At 39.8% G+C, this 18,545-nt stretch overlaps 1 protein-coding gene across 1 annotated transcript in view; it reads right to left on the bottom strand.

Moving 5' to 3' along the window:
• vstm2a (V-set and transmembrane domain containing 2A) overlaps positions 1 to 18,328 on the bottom strand; it is a 34,961-nt gene extending 16,633 nt beyond the window's left edge. The window contains exons 1-2 of the mRNA XM_088282380.1: positions 17,672 to 18,328; positions 16,746 to 16,912 (exon numbers count right to left, since the gene is read on the bottom strand). Of these exons, the coding sequence (XP_088138506.1) occupies positions 16,746 to 16,912; positions 17,672 to 17,750 (246 nt within the window). The 5' untranslated portion in view covers positions 17,751 to 18,328. The remainder of the gene's footprint in view (positions 1 to 16,745; positions 16,913 to 17,671) is intronic.
• Positions 18,329 to 18,545: the final 217 nt, after the last annotated feature.

Below are 18,545 nucleotides of genomic sequence, written 5' to 3'. Positions count from 1 at the left end.
AATACAATATCACAGAGACATATCTAAAATACTTGACTGCGGTGCCCTTTAAAAGAGAAAGCGAGCCAGGCTGTGCCCTGCGGTCATGCGTCTTCGTCAAGAACATGTTTCTTTTTCTTTGCATACTAAAGTGATCCTGCACGGAATGACAATATATATTGCAAGGTTTTACTCGTGCAATCGGATAGAAAAGAGAAGCAGTTGGAGGGAAGAAATATTATTTCACCCTTTGATATTCATATGTATTAGAAACACAGTGTATGCTAAGCTCGCATTCTTCACTCTTTTCACACAATCTGTAGAAAAAACAAAAACGAAAATCCAAGAATGGATCGTGACAAGTTTGGGAAAGGGTATGATAATTAAGCATAAAAATACCCTGAACGGATGAAAAGCCTTAATAGATTTGGCACTATCATTTTTTTTTTGTTGTCCTGATTGGCTAATCCATTTCTAGGGAGACATAAAGGTGAAACGGCAAGACAGAAAATGAGGTGAGAGCGACATGAGCATTCTCAGAAGAATACTGATTGAAATGAGAGACATTGAGCGAAATTGCAATTCCGGCCGGTGGCGACTTGAAAACGTACTCCACGCAATCGGAATGCGGAATAAAGGACAAAGAGGTGACATCTGAAGATAATACGAAATTGAGGGAAATGTTTAGTGCTGAAATGCTCTCCACGTATAAAAAGCAATAGTCACGTGTTGCGTAAAACTGATCGAGACAAGCGGTGATTAAGTCTTTTATCAGACCGAAAATGAGAAAATCATTTCAATTGGACGTGTCAGTGAACCTGCAATATTCTAATTTTAACAGACTACCCACTCACGCACCTCACGTTTTTTCTAATTTCCCCATTTCATTTCATGTACAATATTGTCTCATCAGCTCATAAATTAGAATATGCCAGACATTATCAGCCTCAATTAATTCCCAAACGAAAAAAAAAATAGCATCAGCGATTTGAATTCAAGGCCTGGTGATGTTGTAGGTGATGTCAATTTCAGGAGAAGCTTTTCAAAAGCGCCACGCAGGGGTTGTAGTCATCTTACCGTAATCTATTATGCAAGGCTGTTCAAGAGCACCCCGAGGGCAGGTAAAATAAAGGAGAAGCAGCTTTATTAAAAAAAAAAAGAGAAAAAAAAATAACAAAAAGAAAGTCTTTGAGTGCGGGAGACATTCATATCCATTTCAATTAGAAACAGCGGCGGCTGGTTAAAAGAGGGCGCTCGGGTGCCGCCCAACACTCAGCTGTAGTTACCTTGAATGCAAAATACAAATTATGAAATAAATCTATTTTACATGAGAATAATGAAAATCACAAGATAAATGTAACGGGAATGTCTAATTTCTCATTTTGGGAAGTTTTTCCCGCGCTAGGACGAATGATGGGCACTTGAAGCTTTCATTGACATCCGTAGTGAGGCTCTTGGAAAATGGAAATGACAAAAAGTAATTCAGCAAATTCACTTGGGACAATAACTTTGGAGAGGAGAATTTACCAGGGGGTTAGCAGCACCTCATTGTGATTCTGCTAGGCAGACACTTTTTTTCAAATGTCACGATATGACTCAGCATGGATAAAGACAGGTATGACTCATTTATATAAAAATAATATATATTATATATACACTTAAAAGAAACAAACCCAAAAAAATGAAAAAAGTTCTGAAACCTGCATGCTGTCTGACCGGTTTGCAATGTACCGCCGTCTGGCCCACAATAAATAAAAATATAAATTATCGTGCGGACAAGGCCGTAATTATGTCAACTCTAATACGTCTTTTAAAACTACTCCGTTGTGCGACTGTGTCATTACAGAGTACAATCTAAAAATGTTGTTGATTTAGCAATTTTAATCCAAAACAGTCCTTTCAATTTGATAAACAGGAACAGAATCTGCTCGACCTTTTCTTTCACTATGCACCCATTACCGGAGAAAATATTTTTTTTCCAGGGTGATGAAAGCAAGCTGACCCCCGTCTTCACCAGAAATGGTGCGGAAAAAAAAAAAAATGGCTAAAAATTTCCATCCATTCATGCATGAGTGCATATTGTGGGAAGCCGGATGTTATCACAACTGACACAGTGCATGAAGCGGCCGGGATAGACTCAGGCCAGTCCAACAGTCACGACAGACGGACACATTAATATTCAAACCTGCAGGCAACTGAGAGACTCCAATTAACCTGAACTGATGCTTTTGGTCTAATGGAGGTTGGCGCCCCACACAGAAAACCCATCTTGACATAAAGTAGTCGGCACACAGTGGAAGTTTTTGCTCGATTAAAGAAAACAACTAAGTAGTACGATGCTGGAAAGTCCAAATTCTGCTTATCTGGAAAAAGAAACAAAGTATGCTGAGAAAAAGACATTTAAGGCGATGCCAGCCTTTAGAGAACAAAGAATTCCAAATGTCGGAGAATGGTACATGTCCCGAATGGAAAACTTGTAGCATGGTAAATGGAAATGAAATGACACTAATGGCATCATTAGTGCAGCACGACTCGTTTTATTTCCAAACACGGACCTGCTCAAAGTTAACTCATTTAATACCATTGACGGCAAAATACGTCAAAGATCCGTTTTTTTTTTTTTTGGCTGGTAGTGAATACGTTAAAGGAATGCGAATCAAAATTATCGGAGGAAGAGTTGCCGAGTGTTTATAACCGCTGGCAACAAAGGTGACCACACCCTTGTGTGAGAAATTCCAAATTGTGCCCAAAGTGTTAGTATTTTTTTACTGCCTTTGTTATTTTACAGCACTGCATACTCTCTTGGGGATTAAAGCCAGCAGGGCTTCACCGGTTTTTGTTGGAATCTACGTGCGTCCATTTATGATGACATCACAGCCCTGATGGATGTTGAGACCATGTGCCCCTCGCATGTTCTTTTTTAAATTGTCCCCATATTTGCCCCCAGCGTCTTTTTAGCGTGATAGTGTCTGTCTTTCAGACGTTTGTGAATAAAATATTTACAAACTTGAGGAGTGTAATTACTTTTTGTGTGATAACGCGCATCACACTGTTGAGGATTATCGAAGCAGACATCCGGAATGAGTTGAACTCGCTTTGAGATGCAGCGCTTTGAACATTTCTCCTGCCTGTCTCAAATACAGAATTTGGGTCTTTTTCTTGCATTTTCATTGTGAAGCCGCAGCAGCAGGGAAGTTACAGATGTAGAGATCACAGACGTTATCACAGAAAGCTCAATACAAGATCCTGGTTTTGAAAAAAAAAATTATTATAATCTTGAGCCACAGTTTCCAGAGGCATATGGGATGTGAACTTTCCTACACTTCAAAGTCGTCAACAATCTTCAACAGTGAAAGGGAATATTTGTGCTGTCTTCTTGCAGTGTCCGAAGCCTGATTTGTTGATTTATTTTTTTCTGCTTACTCCTCCTTGCCACACAAAATTTTAATCCAGCCTGAGAAACGTAAAAACAGTTTTGCCAGGGTTACGGCGCATAAAAATGTATATTTAAGACGGATAAAGACGTCAAAGATCCTTTTTTTTATCTTTATTTTTTTACAAGGCTGGTAGTGAATGAGTTAAAAAAAATTGCCTTTATCATTCCGGAGATGTTACGTAAGAAAGTGATGAAATAAAAGGAAAGGACTATTTCCACTTTTGATAAAAAAAAAAGGATGACCATCCCTGAATATACGACGGGACATTTTCTCATGACCTTGGAATATCTCAAATATCTTGCTTTGAAGAATCCCTGTGATGTAATCTGCCGGAAAGCCAGCACGACTAATAAAATAACTCATCAGTTTGACATATTGAATAGGGACGGAGGTTGTCCGTTTGAATACGATGTAATATTGAGGGGCGGTCCCAATTGATCCAACAATGACGGGCGCTCATGACACGCGTGTCCATATCGGTGTATGATCACTGTTATGACTGCTCTAGTGCAACAAAACATTACGTTTAATATCCTTGGACTGCTATCCAGCCAGCGGGCCCGAAAGCAATTAACGGCGAAATCAATACCCCCGAGTCAAAACACTGTGACAGCTCTATTATCCCTGAATGTAGGAGGCCGAGTGGGGTCCCATTTTTCTGTTCGTCTACACTACACACACACACACACACACAAACACACGTGTTCTTGTTTATCGTTGATACCGGGAACAGTTTAACTTGGGAACTAACTTATTCTTTTGACGGTAATTGATTATTGTGAATGGGAAATTATTTGAAATTGGAACCATTTGGGTGTCAGTCAGCATCTAAGAACAGATTGCGGCAGCAGAGTAAATATACCACGGTGGCATCAGAGGCATTACCGCCGTTTGATTTGCTTCTGGGTGATTTTTTTCCCACCTTTTTTCAATACTCTGGCTAATTCCTTCCTTTCTGTCAGCATCCGTCTTTTCCTATCGAAATCTCGCCCGTCATCACATCAGCACTGACAGAACTTTTATCTAATCACACTCTTTTAATGCGCTCCAGCTCATCTCGTCCTCCAAGGAACTAAAGGTAAAAAAAATCCTTCTTGTCTGCGTTTGTTCATTTTTTGACACATAATCTTGCGCTCCATTGACCGAGTGAAATGACACAGGGCTTAGAAATGAACAGAAGAAAATCTTTCTAAATGATGTCTGGCTCATATTTTGTGACTGTAAGATGAATTTTCTGATAGGCTTAACAAACCAACCCCAAATTTTGGCTTCTTAGCTTGGAAGAAAACCATTTTTAACAAGCCCACTGCCCATAAATTTGTTATCACACCTCGATTATTCAAAAGAAATTTAATCATGAAACTGGAATTTGCATAATAAAAATTGCTGACGATAACAATCTGATTTGCGGCAACACTTTGAAATGGCTGGCAAATCTACCTCGCATACGGAGAGGTTCTGGGTTTGAATCCCGACATGTACTTGCAGCTTCGCATATTTGAAGTCGTTGCCCGTCGGTGTAGTGTGAACGACTGAGTCCCTAGTGCGCCCGGTAATCAGGGGCCTGAGGCAAAGAAGGAAAGCAGCGCCTGCAGGAAGCGGACTCACGAATCCAGATGTGCCATTGACGTGTCTACGAGGGTTTCCGGTTGTGCTGTTGGAGCGGACCAATATCAATCGGGTGTTCCTACGAGCCACGGCTAATAAGGGGGCCCTAGTGCGGGGGATTCCCTACATGCAGTCTCTTAAGCAGCGCTTTTGTTTTGTTATGAATATGAAGAGGGGCATGGCGATTATTTCACAAGTGGTGAGGATAAATTCTCATCCACTTGCATTTAACTGCTCTTCTCTGTAGTGACTAAATTAGCAAACTCCGTTTGAGGTAAAAACGCAATCAGAGTAAAGCACAAGTAGTGCGAAAAATGACGGTCAATGCCTGAATGTCAACAATAGAAGAAAAAAAAAAAATCTGTAAAATACGCTTTGCCAGCAAGCATATTGCAAACACAGTGCAAACTAAGGCAACTTTTTTTAAAATCAATTGTGTATTGTTATTTTTATTTCTTCCTCCAAGGCGCAACAAAAACCTTGAATCACAACTCTGACAAACACATTGAGACTAAAAGACTATAAAATTCAGTATTCATTGCAACCATTATTTTTGTTTCGTACTTTTTAATTCATCACGTGCATTCCAAACTTTTGAGAATATCAATCAAGTGAACCTGCTCATCGGCTCCCAGCACATACTCCACACAGTAGTGTATGGCGCCGTTCAAAGGCGTCATCGCCCGCATTCTGCTTTACTGTATTCTGTTCATTGGCAAAAAAACAAATTCATCTAAGTGTGACATTTCTCATTCCACACACCAAAATAAAGCCAGCAAATCCAAAATTGATGCATCCTCTCATGACTAATTTGTTTTATTCATTTTGATGCCATCAACTGGGGAGGATTAGATACAGTCTAATTAATTATGCAGAACTGCAAGACATCTCATGGGTTATTATGACGAGCTATGTGCTATTCTGTCGGAGATGTTCGTTGTGAGGAAGTTTCAATTCAGAATGACTTGGAAAAAAGCCACATTAGTCTTTGTATCTCTTGTCCAAAACTTCTTAGGTAACCCTAAAAATTGTAAAATTGTCACGTCATTGCATGGCAGTGTGTCCGACTGCGCCGATTTGAGCGTGAACACAGTCAACGTCATTTACCACCAATCAAAGCAGCACCTGCGATTTAATTATACGTTAAAATGAATCTGAAGACTGAAGATCATTAGAGACATTAATTACGATTGGCCATAAAACTCCGCCATATTGGATCTCACGTCCTTAAGGAAAGCATTATGGTCTGACAAATCATCCTCTTCACTTTACTGGGGCAGAGGCCAGCGGCCATTTCGAATCTAAAGGAAATTCTGTCAAATCGCAAGCCTTTCAAGGAGCTCCTTCTCCAATCTGAAAAGGATTGCCGTGGATCTGACGAGTTGTATCGTGACACTGAATTGGATTAACTTTCCTTTGGTTGACAGTCGAACAGCAGTGTCACGACTAATCGTGGCAGCATAGATAAAATCACATCACCAGCACGGTCTTGTCTAGCAGATTTGCTTTTGGGTTGGGCCACCGTTTGTTTCTGACCTTTGATATGTGACAATGGTTTAACCTCTGTCATGTACAATAGAATTAAATGCAGACGTGAAAATATGCCCGGGAGCGAATATGTGTAGCCAAGGATGAAAAGAAGAGAAAATGGATCGAGAATATTTTACATGACACAACACAACAAGTTGAATTTCAATCACAGTGTTTTAAAACTCACGGTGGGATCATTTTAATGAATTAAGTTTGTGAATAATATATACAGCATTTTTCAGACTAATAGGCCCAAACTCGTTTCATTTTTTCAAAAATCGACAGTGAGTCTTATAATCGGGTTTGCCTCCAGTAGGCATGTCAAATGGAATTGGAATGAAGTTTGACTTATTTGCTGCACTGGTTTGTTTCTCTTTATGTGCAGTTATGCGCCGTATAACCCGGTGCGCCTCATAAATCAGTACGTCCTATATGTGCAAATATAAAAAATAATTATAATGATCATAATTAATTAAATAAATAAAAATGATTAAATAAATAAATAAATTAATTAATTCAGTAATTAATAATAATAATATTATTATTATTAGTAATAATAATAATAAACCTGTTTATTGACACTGCGTCTTCTAATACGGTGTGCCTTATAGCCCGAAAACTACTACATCACTTTAATTTATCTGAAGACAAGACATCAGAAATAATAGTTATCTGCGTGACCGTGTAGTTGTGTGATAATCAGTGGTTAAAAATGTTCTTGTGATAACATAAATAATGCAAAGTAATGAAAAGTTTCTTTTCCTTCTTGGTTCTCGTTTGTTAAGATATTCTTCGTTATTTAATGTTCAAGATTGAGCTCTCTCTGAATACCTGTTATTTTCTGCAGAACAGGATACCATGACATGGCATTTAATGAGAGACAACGTTGTCATTAAGTGCAAAAGACGATAATGGCCAGCCAACGGAAAGACGGACAATTAAAAAGAAAAAAAAAAAAGCGATTCTAGAGCGCTCAATAGAGAGACAATTATGACAGTGTGGAAGAACAACAAAATGTTAACTAGGCGCGGAGATACTGATGACATCATAGCCACTGTTGACCATGAGCATCGTGGAGACGAGTAAGAACCATTCACTAATTCTTCAGGGCCCCTTTATCGAGCGAGATGCATTGCCGTACCACAATGACAAGAATTGATCCATCAAATAATTCAAGGGCTTTTACTGAACTCAAACGGAATGAGTTTGTCGAATAAAATCGTCAACCGTAACCTTCAAACAAAAATACGAACAGAAGACACTGTGCATATCCGGATAAAATGATTTATGAGTGAGGTTCGGATTCGGGTTAGACGCTGCAAATAGTCGTCACTGGAACGCAACAGCTCATTCACAGAGTTGAAATACGACCACTCTTCTACCCAAGCCACGCCTCCTTGTCATTATCATCTTCACATTATGCTCAGATGACGGTCATCGAGACGCCTGCACTCATTGTGCTTGAGCAGGAGCAGATGGCTGGAGTGTTTTGGTAACCTCACCTCATCGGAGAAAAAAAATACTTTTAATTTGTAATGAAAGTGAACAAAAGCATTACAATATATATGTCTTTGAAAAACCACAGAAAATAAAACATGAACAAGGTTTATTCATTTCACTTTTTTTCAAGTTTAACGGGCCGCATGTGGCCCCCGGGCCGTAGGTTGCCCACACCTGATTTAGAATAAATCATGTCAAGCAATACAATAAAACATGGCAAGTAGCGTATAAAAAAAACATCTCCGTGCATTTGAAACATAATTCAGCCGTTCAATCAGCGACAGGAGCGGCTGCCATGCGGCGTGCCGACCAGCTTGTTACGAGCAATTCGCAGTTCAATGTCTCACACAAAGGCACTCGCTCGTCTCTGGAGGAGTGTAAGGTTAAACCGATAACCTTCAATCTCCTTAGCTCCCTTCCCCACAAAGCCATGCACACTAAAGATACACTAAGGACAATTAATGAATAATTGAGTCATAACGAGTCAATATTTTTCTTTTTTTTTTTGCAGATCAAGGCTCCAGCCCTCCTGATGCAGAGTCAGTGATCTGATTTTATTATTATGAGCCTCAAACATTATACCTTGAGAATATCATGAATAGTTACGTGCCCACTGTTACCTAATCACAAAAAAAAAAAGGACTTGACAGCTTGCTTTAATGAATCGAGTCCCCGCTACAAGCGCCGACTGGATTCCTGTCATTGTCCGAGCAATAAAAAGCGCCACGTTGATTCACACGGGAAAGGAAATGAGAATTACTTTGCACGCACGTATGAATCTTGCACATATTTCCCTCGAGGCTTCAAGACCTAATATTGCGTCACCGCTACCGTATGTTTTTTTTTTTTTTCCATCTGCTCATCCACCATCTTCTTCATCCAAATACAATCAACATGGGTCAAGCCGTCGCTGCTCAGACATGAATGCCGTTTTAAAATCAGACTTTTCTTGGCACGGACAAGCTCCAGATAGAAACAAAGCGACGCCCGTGTTTATTTGTTGATGATTGGCAATTATCATAATTCCAAGGATGATTAATCCTGTGCCAAAGATATCCAAGCAATGTTGTCCCCACCCATTTTCACTCTCGGCTCATCCCAAAAAAAAGCCATGCTTGGTAACTGGCTCTTGATGCCGCTAATAGAGCTCTGATCCCACTGGGTCAAAACTGTGACACATTGTGTTTTGGGCGTGGGGCCAATCACGCCAGACCAAGACAATCACTGTGACTTCGCCAACGAGTGCTTGCAGATGCAACATCGCAGCTGCTGGACGAGAAATTGCTATTATTTGATAGGCGTCATATCAATCGGCGCGGATGAGAATCAAGCAAAGGAAGAAAGTCAGACATCAATTGAATGTGATTTGGGTTTTCATCGCCAATCATTTCGAGATAGCATTAAAAACACATTATAGAGCATATTCTAATCACGGACGTGTCAAAACAGTGTCAGAATCCCGACAGATGATAAAAACGCAGCTTGTCAGTGGATCCTTAAAAAGGGCTTACGTTTGATTTTCTTAAACGAAGGCCTCAGTTTTTCCACTAAATGAAAAATATGCTGCTAGCTAGTTGGCTCGCTACAGAAATGCCAAAAAGGGTCCCTTGGGTTCGCGGGAAAAGTTCAAAACATACGTATGAGAGAATGATCTTCCACTAAAAGATGATCGGGAGGTAATGACAAAGCCACGCATTCTTACGACGATCACACCAACGTGCTTCGATGCGCACGAAATAACACATAAAAGTGTTGACTGAGAAGTTTTGCTTCATTTTTTTTCCCATATATAAAACGAGCATTCAAATTAAGTCTGTAATTATTCATTCATGAAAGACCTTCAGCCACTAACGAGCATTTGACTAATTAGGATTTATTTTGTATGTGTGCATTTTAATGAGTACCTGAATAGAGAGAAAAAAAAAATACCATACTTGCATGCGGTAAATTTTCATTTTCTTTAATATTAATAATTTCGCTAAAATGAAGGCCGGCAGTCAAACCTAGAGAACCGACGCAGACAAGTATAGTACTTGTTAATTATTGCAATGAATTTCTGAGCTATCAGCTAGAAACTTCAATTGAACCACCTTGCAGCAAAAATATTTTATGTTGCAAAATGAAGCACTTTCTGATGCCAAAATTACGTCATTGAACAGGTGCAAGGCATAATGAAGAGAAAATAAAAATGAATAAAGTGGTAGGAAGTCAATTATGAACTTTGAACTTATCATTTCCTATAGATGGCACAAAATGCCACAGACAGAATTAAGCCCCTCCCCCCACTTTAACGCAGTTACACGGTCACAGGATGGTGCCAAAGCAATATTTCCCAATTAGACATGGCTGCGGCCTGTGGCCTAAAACGAATAGGCGTGCCCACCATCCACTTTCTATAATGCGTATCATTTTCAGAGTCGCAATAAAACCAACAAAGAAAACGGCTTTCATACCTCACTTACATAATCTTGCACCAACCCTACAAAAGTTAGTAAAAAAAAAAACATTCAAACACATGCCGTGAGAATTTTCACCACAATACATTAAGAGTAGCTGGCATTGATTCGAAAAGAACAAAAAGCTCAGACGAGTGTACCTGGGCCTGACAGCGAGCTTCAAGCCGTTCAATAGACAAACGAGAACAGGAAGCACCTGTCAGCGTGTGCGCGCGTGCGCGTGTGCGCGTCCACCAAGCGGCATCCTGCAGCAAGCTCATGTTCACCGCAAACCATTTGGATGGCATTACAATCATTACCGACCCTGTGTGGGCTACGAGGCTGATGCCGGTCGTTACCCGAATGACGCATTGTACATCAGGACTCCAGGTGGCTCGATGGCAGTTAAAGCGCCGGAGGAGGCTGTACTCGGGCATTCAACCGATTCAATTATTCCTCATTGGTACACCCACCCGATTTACTAACTTGAAAAAAAGATGGATAAAATAAATGGCTGGCTATGATTAACTTGATTTTTTTTTTTAGTTAAAGACCGCCAGTGCATCTTTTAGGTAATAGTCAATTATAACGCATTTATTTTTGAAGCGCAGGAGTCGGCTGATTCCATATTTAGCTGCAGGGCAGACTTGCATTTTTGTCCTCTCTCATTTTTTTTTTTTTTAATTTATCTCACTTAAATGGAAAAGTAGTGGAACGTAGTCCATATCAGGTAAGTCCAGCTGCAATTCACTTCAGGCAGCGTTGGAGCGATTAAATGTAAAAGGAACGTTTTAGAAATTCATGACAAATATGCACATTCGGCTCATATTTTTAGCGCGTTGGGCTATGCTATCGCATCTGCTGCATCTACCGGCGCTATACTTTCGGAAATGCAGCTTATATCCGTTTGCTTAATGTTTTCATTAATTTTTTCAGAATGCTAAATCGGTGCATTAATAACCTACCAGTGTCTTTGCTTTCATTTCAACTCCTCGCAATATTTTAAAAAGCAATAAATTGATTCTTAAGATTCACAAGTCGTGTTTGAAAAGGTCCGGGGTTACTCCCTGCACATATATAACTCGGCTTTTCTTCTTTTTGTTCCTTATATCCAAGCTTGATCCGAAATCAAATAGAACTAGTTGTGGAAATGGATTGTAAAGATTTACTTAGTGTATTGACTTCAAGGCAAACAGCAAAGGCCGGATTAGATTGGCGGGGGCGGGTAACCCCAAAAAAAAAAAAAAAAAAAAAAGAAAATTCAACTTAGACATCAACCAATTCAAGGCAAACAGCAAAGGCCGGATTAGATTGGCGGGTCCGGGAAACAAAAACAAAAAAAAAAAAAACGATCATCTTTCTCGTCAACCAAATCCACACCAGCAGAATAGAAGACTCATACGTTGGGAAATCAAATTGTCATATTATATTCCCGCACTTGCCAACATTTTTCCATTTTAAAAACCCAACGATTGTGGAAACTCATTTTGTAAAACTTTGCATCACTGAACGCTGCAGAATGAAATCAGTAATCAAATATTAGATTGACTACTCTGAGTGAAAATTAGCTCGTCGTCATTCGGAACCACTTCACGTCTCACAGTTCCAAACCTTTTGAGTGGGCGACAGTAACTGTGAAATGTTTTTTTTTTATTTTTTTTTTTTATTCACAGCACGACATATCACAGTGCATCAATTCATTTTATATATCAGACTTTTAGTTCACCGTGTATCATTACACCACTAGCGCCTCCTGACTAGTACTAGTAGCGTTCTCACTGATAGCTGGATAGCCTAAAGTAATAAAAAAAAAAAAATAAAAAAAAAACAACCATACTCGAGTATGTATGAAGGACCTCAATTATTTATTGATATGTGATAACCAAAGAGCCCATTGAATAAATGTGTTCCTCACCTACAAGCCAGTGTTTATATTGATTAAAGTGAAATGACTCCTGACGTGCCTCATCCATGCACTTTACTATCATCAAGGGTATTCTCGTACGCATCCTCCATTAGGCAGTCGCTTTGGAGAGACATTTTAATATCGGGAGCCGCAGCAACACAATATACGCCACGTAATATTGTGTTTTGGTTTTTAATGGGTAATATCCTTCAGCCTTTTTGTCAATAAACATGCCATTTTGTTTAGGGGGCGGGGGGGTGATGTATAGAACACCTTGATTCAGTGCCGGATTGAATCAGAGCTGCTGCTGTCTTATCCAAAGTAATGAAGCAACAATTTGTTTGTGTTTTGGAACAGCAAGCGTTTCGCTCATATTTGGTTTGCCGCTCTCGTCTGTTTCTTTTGCTCCGACTTGAATCAACATCATCATAATTGTAGCAAATCCTTTCAGCGGCGTGACTAGATATTTTTATTTTATTTTTTATTTTTTTACAGGGTGGGGAGTGAGATTGATGCTTTTTTTTTTCTGCGTGTGTGTGTGCGTGATTATGCACTGGCAGCATCTCATTTTAAATGCAAAAGCAGTTGTTGTGAAAGATGAGTTGGAGCAGTGCCGTCCAAATGAATTGTGCTTTCTTTTTAAGGTGTGCACTTGTGTAAAACAGTTTTCAGAGATGAGAAGTCCTTTTTTTTTTTTTTTTTTTTAGGATATGCAATGCATATTCATAGAATACGCAGCCGTTCAAATTGTTCGGAAGGAAACGAGACTCGGCCATGACTGTTTGTTTTTGGGCATCTATCAAGTAAATGAGTCGTGAATGCTAAAGTGGACAAATGAGAACAATTTGTTCATATTTAGTGAGGATTTTGCAAGGATTAATAAAAAAAAAAAAAAAACTAAACATCAGCAAGTATTAATAAAAAATAAACAAAAAAAACCAAAACATTTATCAGCAAGTATTAATAAAAAAAATAAATAAAATAAAGAAATAAACATTTATCACCAAGGATTAATAAAAAAAACTAAAAAAAAACAAACAGTTATCAGCAAGTATTAATATTTTTTTTTATTTTTTTTTAAATAAACATTTATCAGCCAGGATTAATTAAAAAAAAAAAAAAAACATTTATCAGCTGGCCCCTTCTTTGCTACAGCCCCCCTTAGGTTAGAAACTGGTCTTCTGATGTGTTATCGGCCCCACACAGGCTCATGCACTGTACATTTGGTAAGGTTTACTTAACTGACAGAAATAAGGCCAGTGCCGAGTGAGAAGTCTATGGATGGCGTGGCTCTCATACGTCGATAAATAGAGCAAGAACGTATGCATTTAGTGTGTATTTGCATTTTATATATTGTAGGCGACCTTGTTCTTTATGTTTAATGAATAAAGGCTGCATATCCAATGGGGTAAGGGGATCGCTGGCATTGTGACATTCACTGAATTATACATGACTTTTTTTAACATGATATCATGAAAGTCATTTTGCATGTAACCTTTCGTCGTGAACGTTGAACATCACGAGTTTGTAAAAAAAAAAAAAAAAAATCACATCATTTGACATTTTAACCATGAAAATAAAGGGGAAGTCGAGCCTGAGAAAAAGCATTTGCAGTTAAATGTTTTATGCACCGACATTAGTATAAAACACGGCATTTTGATTAATATTACGGTTGCGGAATATGAGTTAAGCAGCAAAATCGACCTGTTTTGAGCCATCTCAAGGGGCGGCCATTCTGTCACTTATGTCAACTGAAAATGACATAAGAGGTAACGAGCAATCACGGTACACCTGTTTTCTGAAGCTGCACCATGATTGGTCGTTAGCAAAGCCCTGAGCAACTGTGATGTCATTTTAAGTCGACAAAAGTGACAAAATGGCGGCCTCCTGAGACGGCTAAAAACAGGTGGATTTTACGACTTAACTCATATTCTGCAAAGGCGTTATTAATCGGGATGTCATGCTTCCACTAGTGAGCATGCAAAGAACATATTTTTGTGAAGAAAATTTTGGCACCGACATCCCCTTTAAATACACTTTCACAGCCGTGTTACTACATACTGCTGTGGCTTTACTTGAGCAGCACAAGGAAAGACTGCAACTCGTAGTTACTAGCTTGGATGTTTCACAATATTCACTTTTTAAAATGGTTTAAAAAAAAAAATCAAACAATTTTAGTTATCAGGCATACACACAAAAGAATCAAATTGCGTGTACACAACAGGAAAGATTATCTCATCCCTTAAAGGGGAGGTCAAGTCAAAAAGTGTCTTTACATGAATTTGTTCTATACAGCCCCACTTGTCTAAACACGACATAAATATCGCATTTTTGTCATATTAATTTAGCAGCAAAGTTAGTTCAGTTTTGTTATAAATGAGCATTTTAAGTCATGTTGGTGCTACAGATGCATTTTTTTGGATTTTTGCTGAGAACGCTGACGTTTATTAAGTAATGGCCGACATGTGGAGAGGATGGGTTCTGGGGCATGTACATAATTCTATATCTGCATCCTGTGTGGCCCGGGTACCAAATGGCCCAAGGTCCAGTACCCTGGCCATGAACCGGTGCCTAGCTGCATCTACATGGTTAGCAGACAATTAGGTTTAATCAGCAGGTTGTAGATCCATCCTGCCTCGTGTCACTTATTGGCAAACTGATGTGGAGCAGCAGTTATTACGTAACAAAGATCTATTTCGGGGACACTTGAAAAGCGTGCCAATATGACGGCAAAAAATAAATAAATAAAATGAGCGTATTTGTCGTGAAATAGAGCAAAACAGCACACCAGTGGCACAACATCAGCCTCCCCTGCCACAAGACTTTGCACCCCTTTCCAAAGTGTATCACCGCAAATTTGTGCATGTTGCTGATAAGAAGTTGAAATGAAACAATCCACTTTTTTAACGTGATTTGCGACTCAGGAGCATGACATCATTGCTGACTTGCTTACTCTGAGCAGGACAACATCGGATTTTCCAGCTGCTTTTTAATTGAACATGCTGCATGTTTGCATAATCAAGGAGGTCCAGTAACAAACTTGAATTAAAATAAAAATAAAAAAAAATGAATCAATATTAATGAATTTGAAAGATAGATATTAATTTAACATTTTTTTAATAGTTTTTTAAGTTTACAGTTGTGCAGAATGACACTGCAACAAAATAAATGATCATAATTATCTTTGTATACAAATCTTGTATTGGATCTCATTAGACTGCGCAGGTGTACCTAATCATATGGCCAGCATTTCGGCTGCGGAGGATGAGGGGATTTGAAAAAAAAAAAAAAAAAGCAGCTTTCAAATTTGCATCAACAGCCTGATGCTAATATGCACTCGAAAAATTCCGCACCTTGCTGAATATGCGCTACTTCGAATTAAGGTAGTCGTGCAGGCAAACGTCATCTCTAAACCTGCATTTTTTTCCCCCCATAGTATGGAATAAAACAATTCAAGAGCAAACTCGCACCAATATGTGTTGACTTGCTCACAAACTGTATGTCCTTGGATGTTGAAAGTGAATATATCAACCCACACATTCCCGCTATCAGCCCAGATTTTTTTCCCCTCGTCTAATTGCTGCCTATTTTGCTCCAAATGTCATCCTTTCAAACACATCACTTTCTTGTTGCGATCTTGTGCTGTCATCGTTTCGATAAATTCCACCCAAGTGATAAACACTCTAATGTGTGCATCAGTAGGCCTCTTAAGCCTCACACCCAAGAGTCATGTGGGATCAAATCCACATCAAAGCCTGGCCAATGACGTTATAAGAGCTGCGCGACAATAGAACAATAATTAAAGCCTGGAGGATTTCCGAAACCTTGTCACACGACGCGCACACACATTGTATATCTCTGCTTCGAGTCACGGTGATTGAAAGAGCTCAGCTTGATGTTTCTCACAAACAATACGCCAACCTTTTGTCAATCCTGACACACGCAGCTACCTGCCGCTCATTATGTAAGCCGCCGTCGACGTCCATCTTGAATGCGGTAAACATATTTGAAACACTCTCAGCCGCTAAGCAGAGAAAGCTCATTGGATCGAGATCAAGCTGTCATCATCCAGCAGCCGTAGCGGGAAAACATAAGACGCTGAGATGATTTTTTTTTTTAAGGCGCTATTTAATGAGGCAAACGTCAGAATGTGCTTTTTGGGGGCACTTGCGTGGATGTGCTCGGCTCACTCTTGGAGTTATCTTTATTTTGGGTGGTTGGTCGGGCAAAGTTAGTCGACCGAAGGGTTATCTGAACTGTAAAACTGTTGAATGTCCCAATGTGAGGGGAACTTGAAGCACATATACAAACTTTATGACCTCACTTCAAAGTCACGTCGCTCTCATTTACCTCTTCGGTATCCACATCGTCCGTGGCTTCAGTGGGTTCCGGCGCTTTCACGAACCACCACTGGATCTCCAAATAAACTGACGTGGTTCCGCTTTGGAACGCGCACGCCATCTCTATGTTTTGTCCCTCTTTAACCGTCATGTTAGAGGGGAGATCAGTGAAGCGACCTGCAGAAGATGGAAGGGAGATGCGTGGGGGCGGGAGTTGCAGAGATAATGAGTGAGAAGGGAAGATGGAGAGCACGGGAATGAGAGAAAGCATTGTAGGGGGTCATTTGGTGACGCAAAGAAATAAGCGGGAATTAACTACCTAGACAGTTTATTTTTTTCAAGGAAACCGCCCCTCCCTTCTTCTGTTCAAAAGAGCTACTTTGTCCAATAAAAAAATATAAATCATAAGCTGTTCACTATTTTCTGCATGTCATGCGCAGAAAGCAAGACAGAGAATTGACTTTTGGAGGAAGCCTTGGAGGAAGAAAATGTGAGTATTTTTTTTGCCCGTGGGCGTCTATAAACTCGTAGTATTTAATTAGAACGCCCGCAAAAAAAGCAGCGAGAAAGTGGAATCCAATGCAGGATGAAGGACAGATGCTTTTCAGGACCTCGGACAGTGACATTTAGCGATGACGAACAATTTGTTGGATGGCGAGGCAATTTCCGATCCTAAGGACTGGAATATTTTATTATTAAGGAGCCAATGCGCTAATACATATCAAGCAGTCACCAGTTGCATATTTTTTTGGAGGGGGGCGCTCAGTCTTTCATCGTGACGGCGTTGTCTGGGACGTTTTTATAACCCATCTCATGTGATTTAACGCTTTCCTCCAAAGAGCCGTTTTGCTTTTACAGAAAAAAAAAAACAACAAAAAATGCGCACTTTTTCCCCCCCAACAGTTTCTCAGAACATGCAGCCTTTGGAAGTCTTACCTTCAAAGGAGAATCCAAAATGCACACAAAATCCAGCCAAGAAAATAAATCCAGCGGTATCATGAGAGGTCCACATCATTGCGCTGCTCAGACGTTTTCTTTCTTTACATGAGCTGCAGAGGGCAAGAAAAGGCGAACGAAAGAAAGCCAGCAAAACCAAAAACAAACACAAAAAAAAACAAAAAACAATCAAACAGTTGCTGCGTCGGTGTTTTGAAACGAAGGCTGCCGCAGATTGAACATGCCGCAAACTAGCGCCAGTCGTTGCTCAACTTCTCTCTGTCCTTCTTTTTTTTTTTTTTCCCCGTATGTGTTGCTGCGGCGTCTGGCGACTGCTCGGCTCCGCGCGAGTGTGCAAAATAAGCAAGCAGCGAGCTGCGGGACTTGCTGTGCAACACCGGAGAGACGTCAGTCAGTCTGCTGGTGAATCACTGTGTGGCATTCGCACTTCACTTTTTTTTTTTTCTTCTTCTACCAAGCGTCTCCTCCGCACTCCATCCTCGGGCTATTCATTTAAAACATCTCCGATTTTCGTGGTTTTATGCAAATGAACGCATGCGAGGCTGTTTATTTATTCGGAGAAATCCACTTGAAGCAAATGTCACCATTCTCGACCAAATTGCACTTTGCAGATTGACACTGACCACACCTCACTTGATCCAAACGGTGTATACGTACATTTAAATGAAATATTATGCTTTAAATGTAACGTGGGCGTGGCTAAGCTTGCGGGGTACTTGAGATCTAGAAAGTCAGTCCTATAGCATAAAAATAGGGAAAGGGGGGGGTTGTAGTGGCAGGGCAAGTGCAGCAAGTCATAAGTCATTAGTATAGAAAGGATCCTGCTGGAATATTATTAGTCTCATGGGCAGAC

The sequence above is a fragment of the Idiotropiscis lumnitzeri genome, chromosome 19 (genome assembly GCF_059441095.1).
Source record: "Idiotropiscis lumnitzeri isolate Australia: NSW breed Sydney's pygmy pipehorse chromosome 19, RoL_Ilum_1.0, whole genome shotgun sequence".
Taxonomy (NCBI): Eukaryota; Metazoa; Chordata; class Actinopteri; order Syngnathiformes; family Syngnathidae; genus Idiotropiscis; species Idiotropiscis lumnitzeri.
This window is presented reverse-complemented; position numbering and strand designations above follow the sequence as displayed.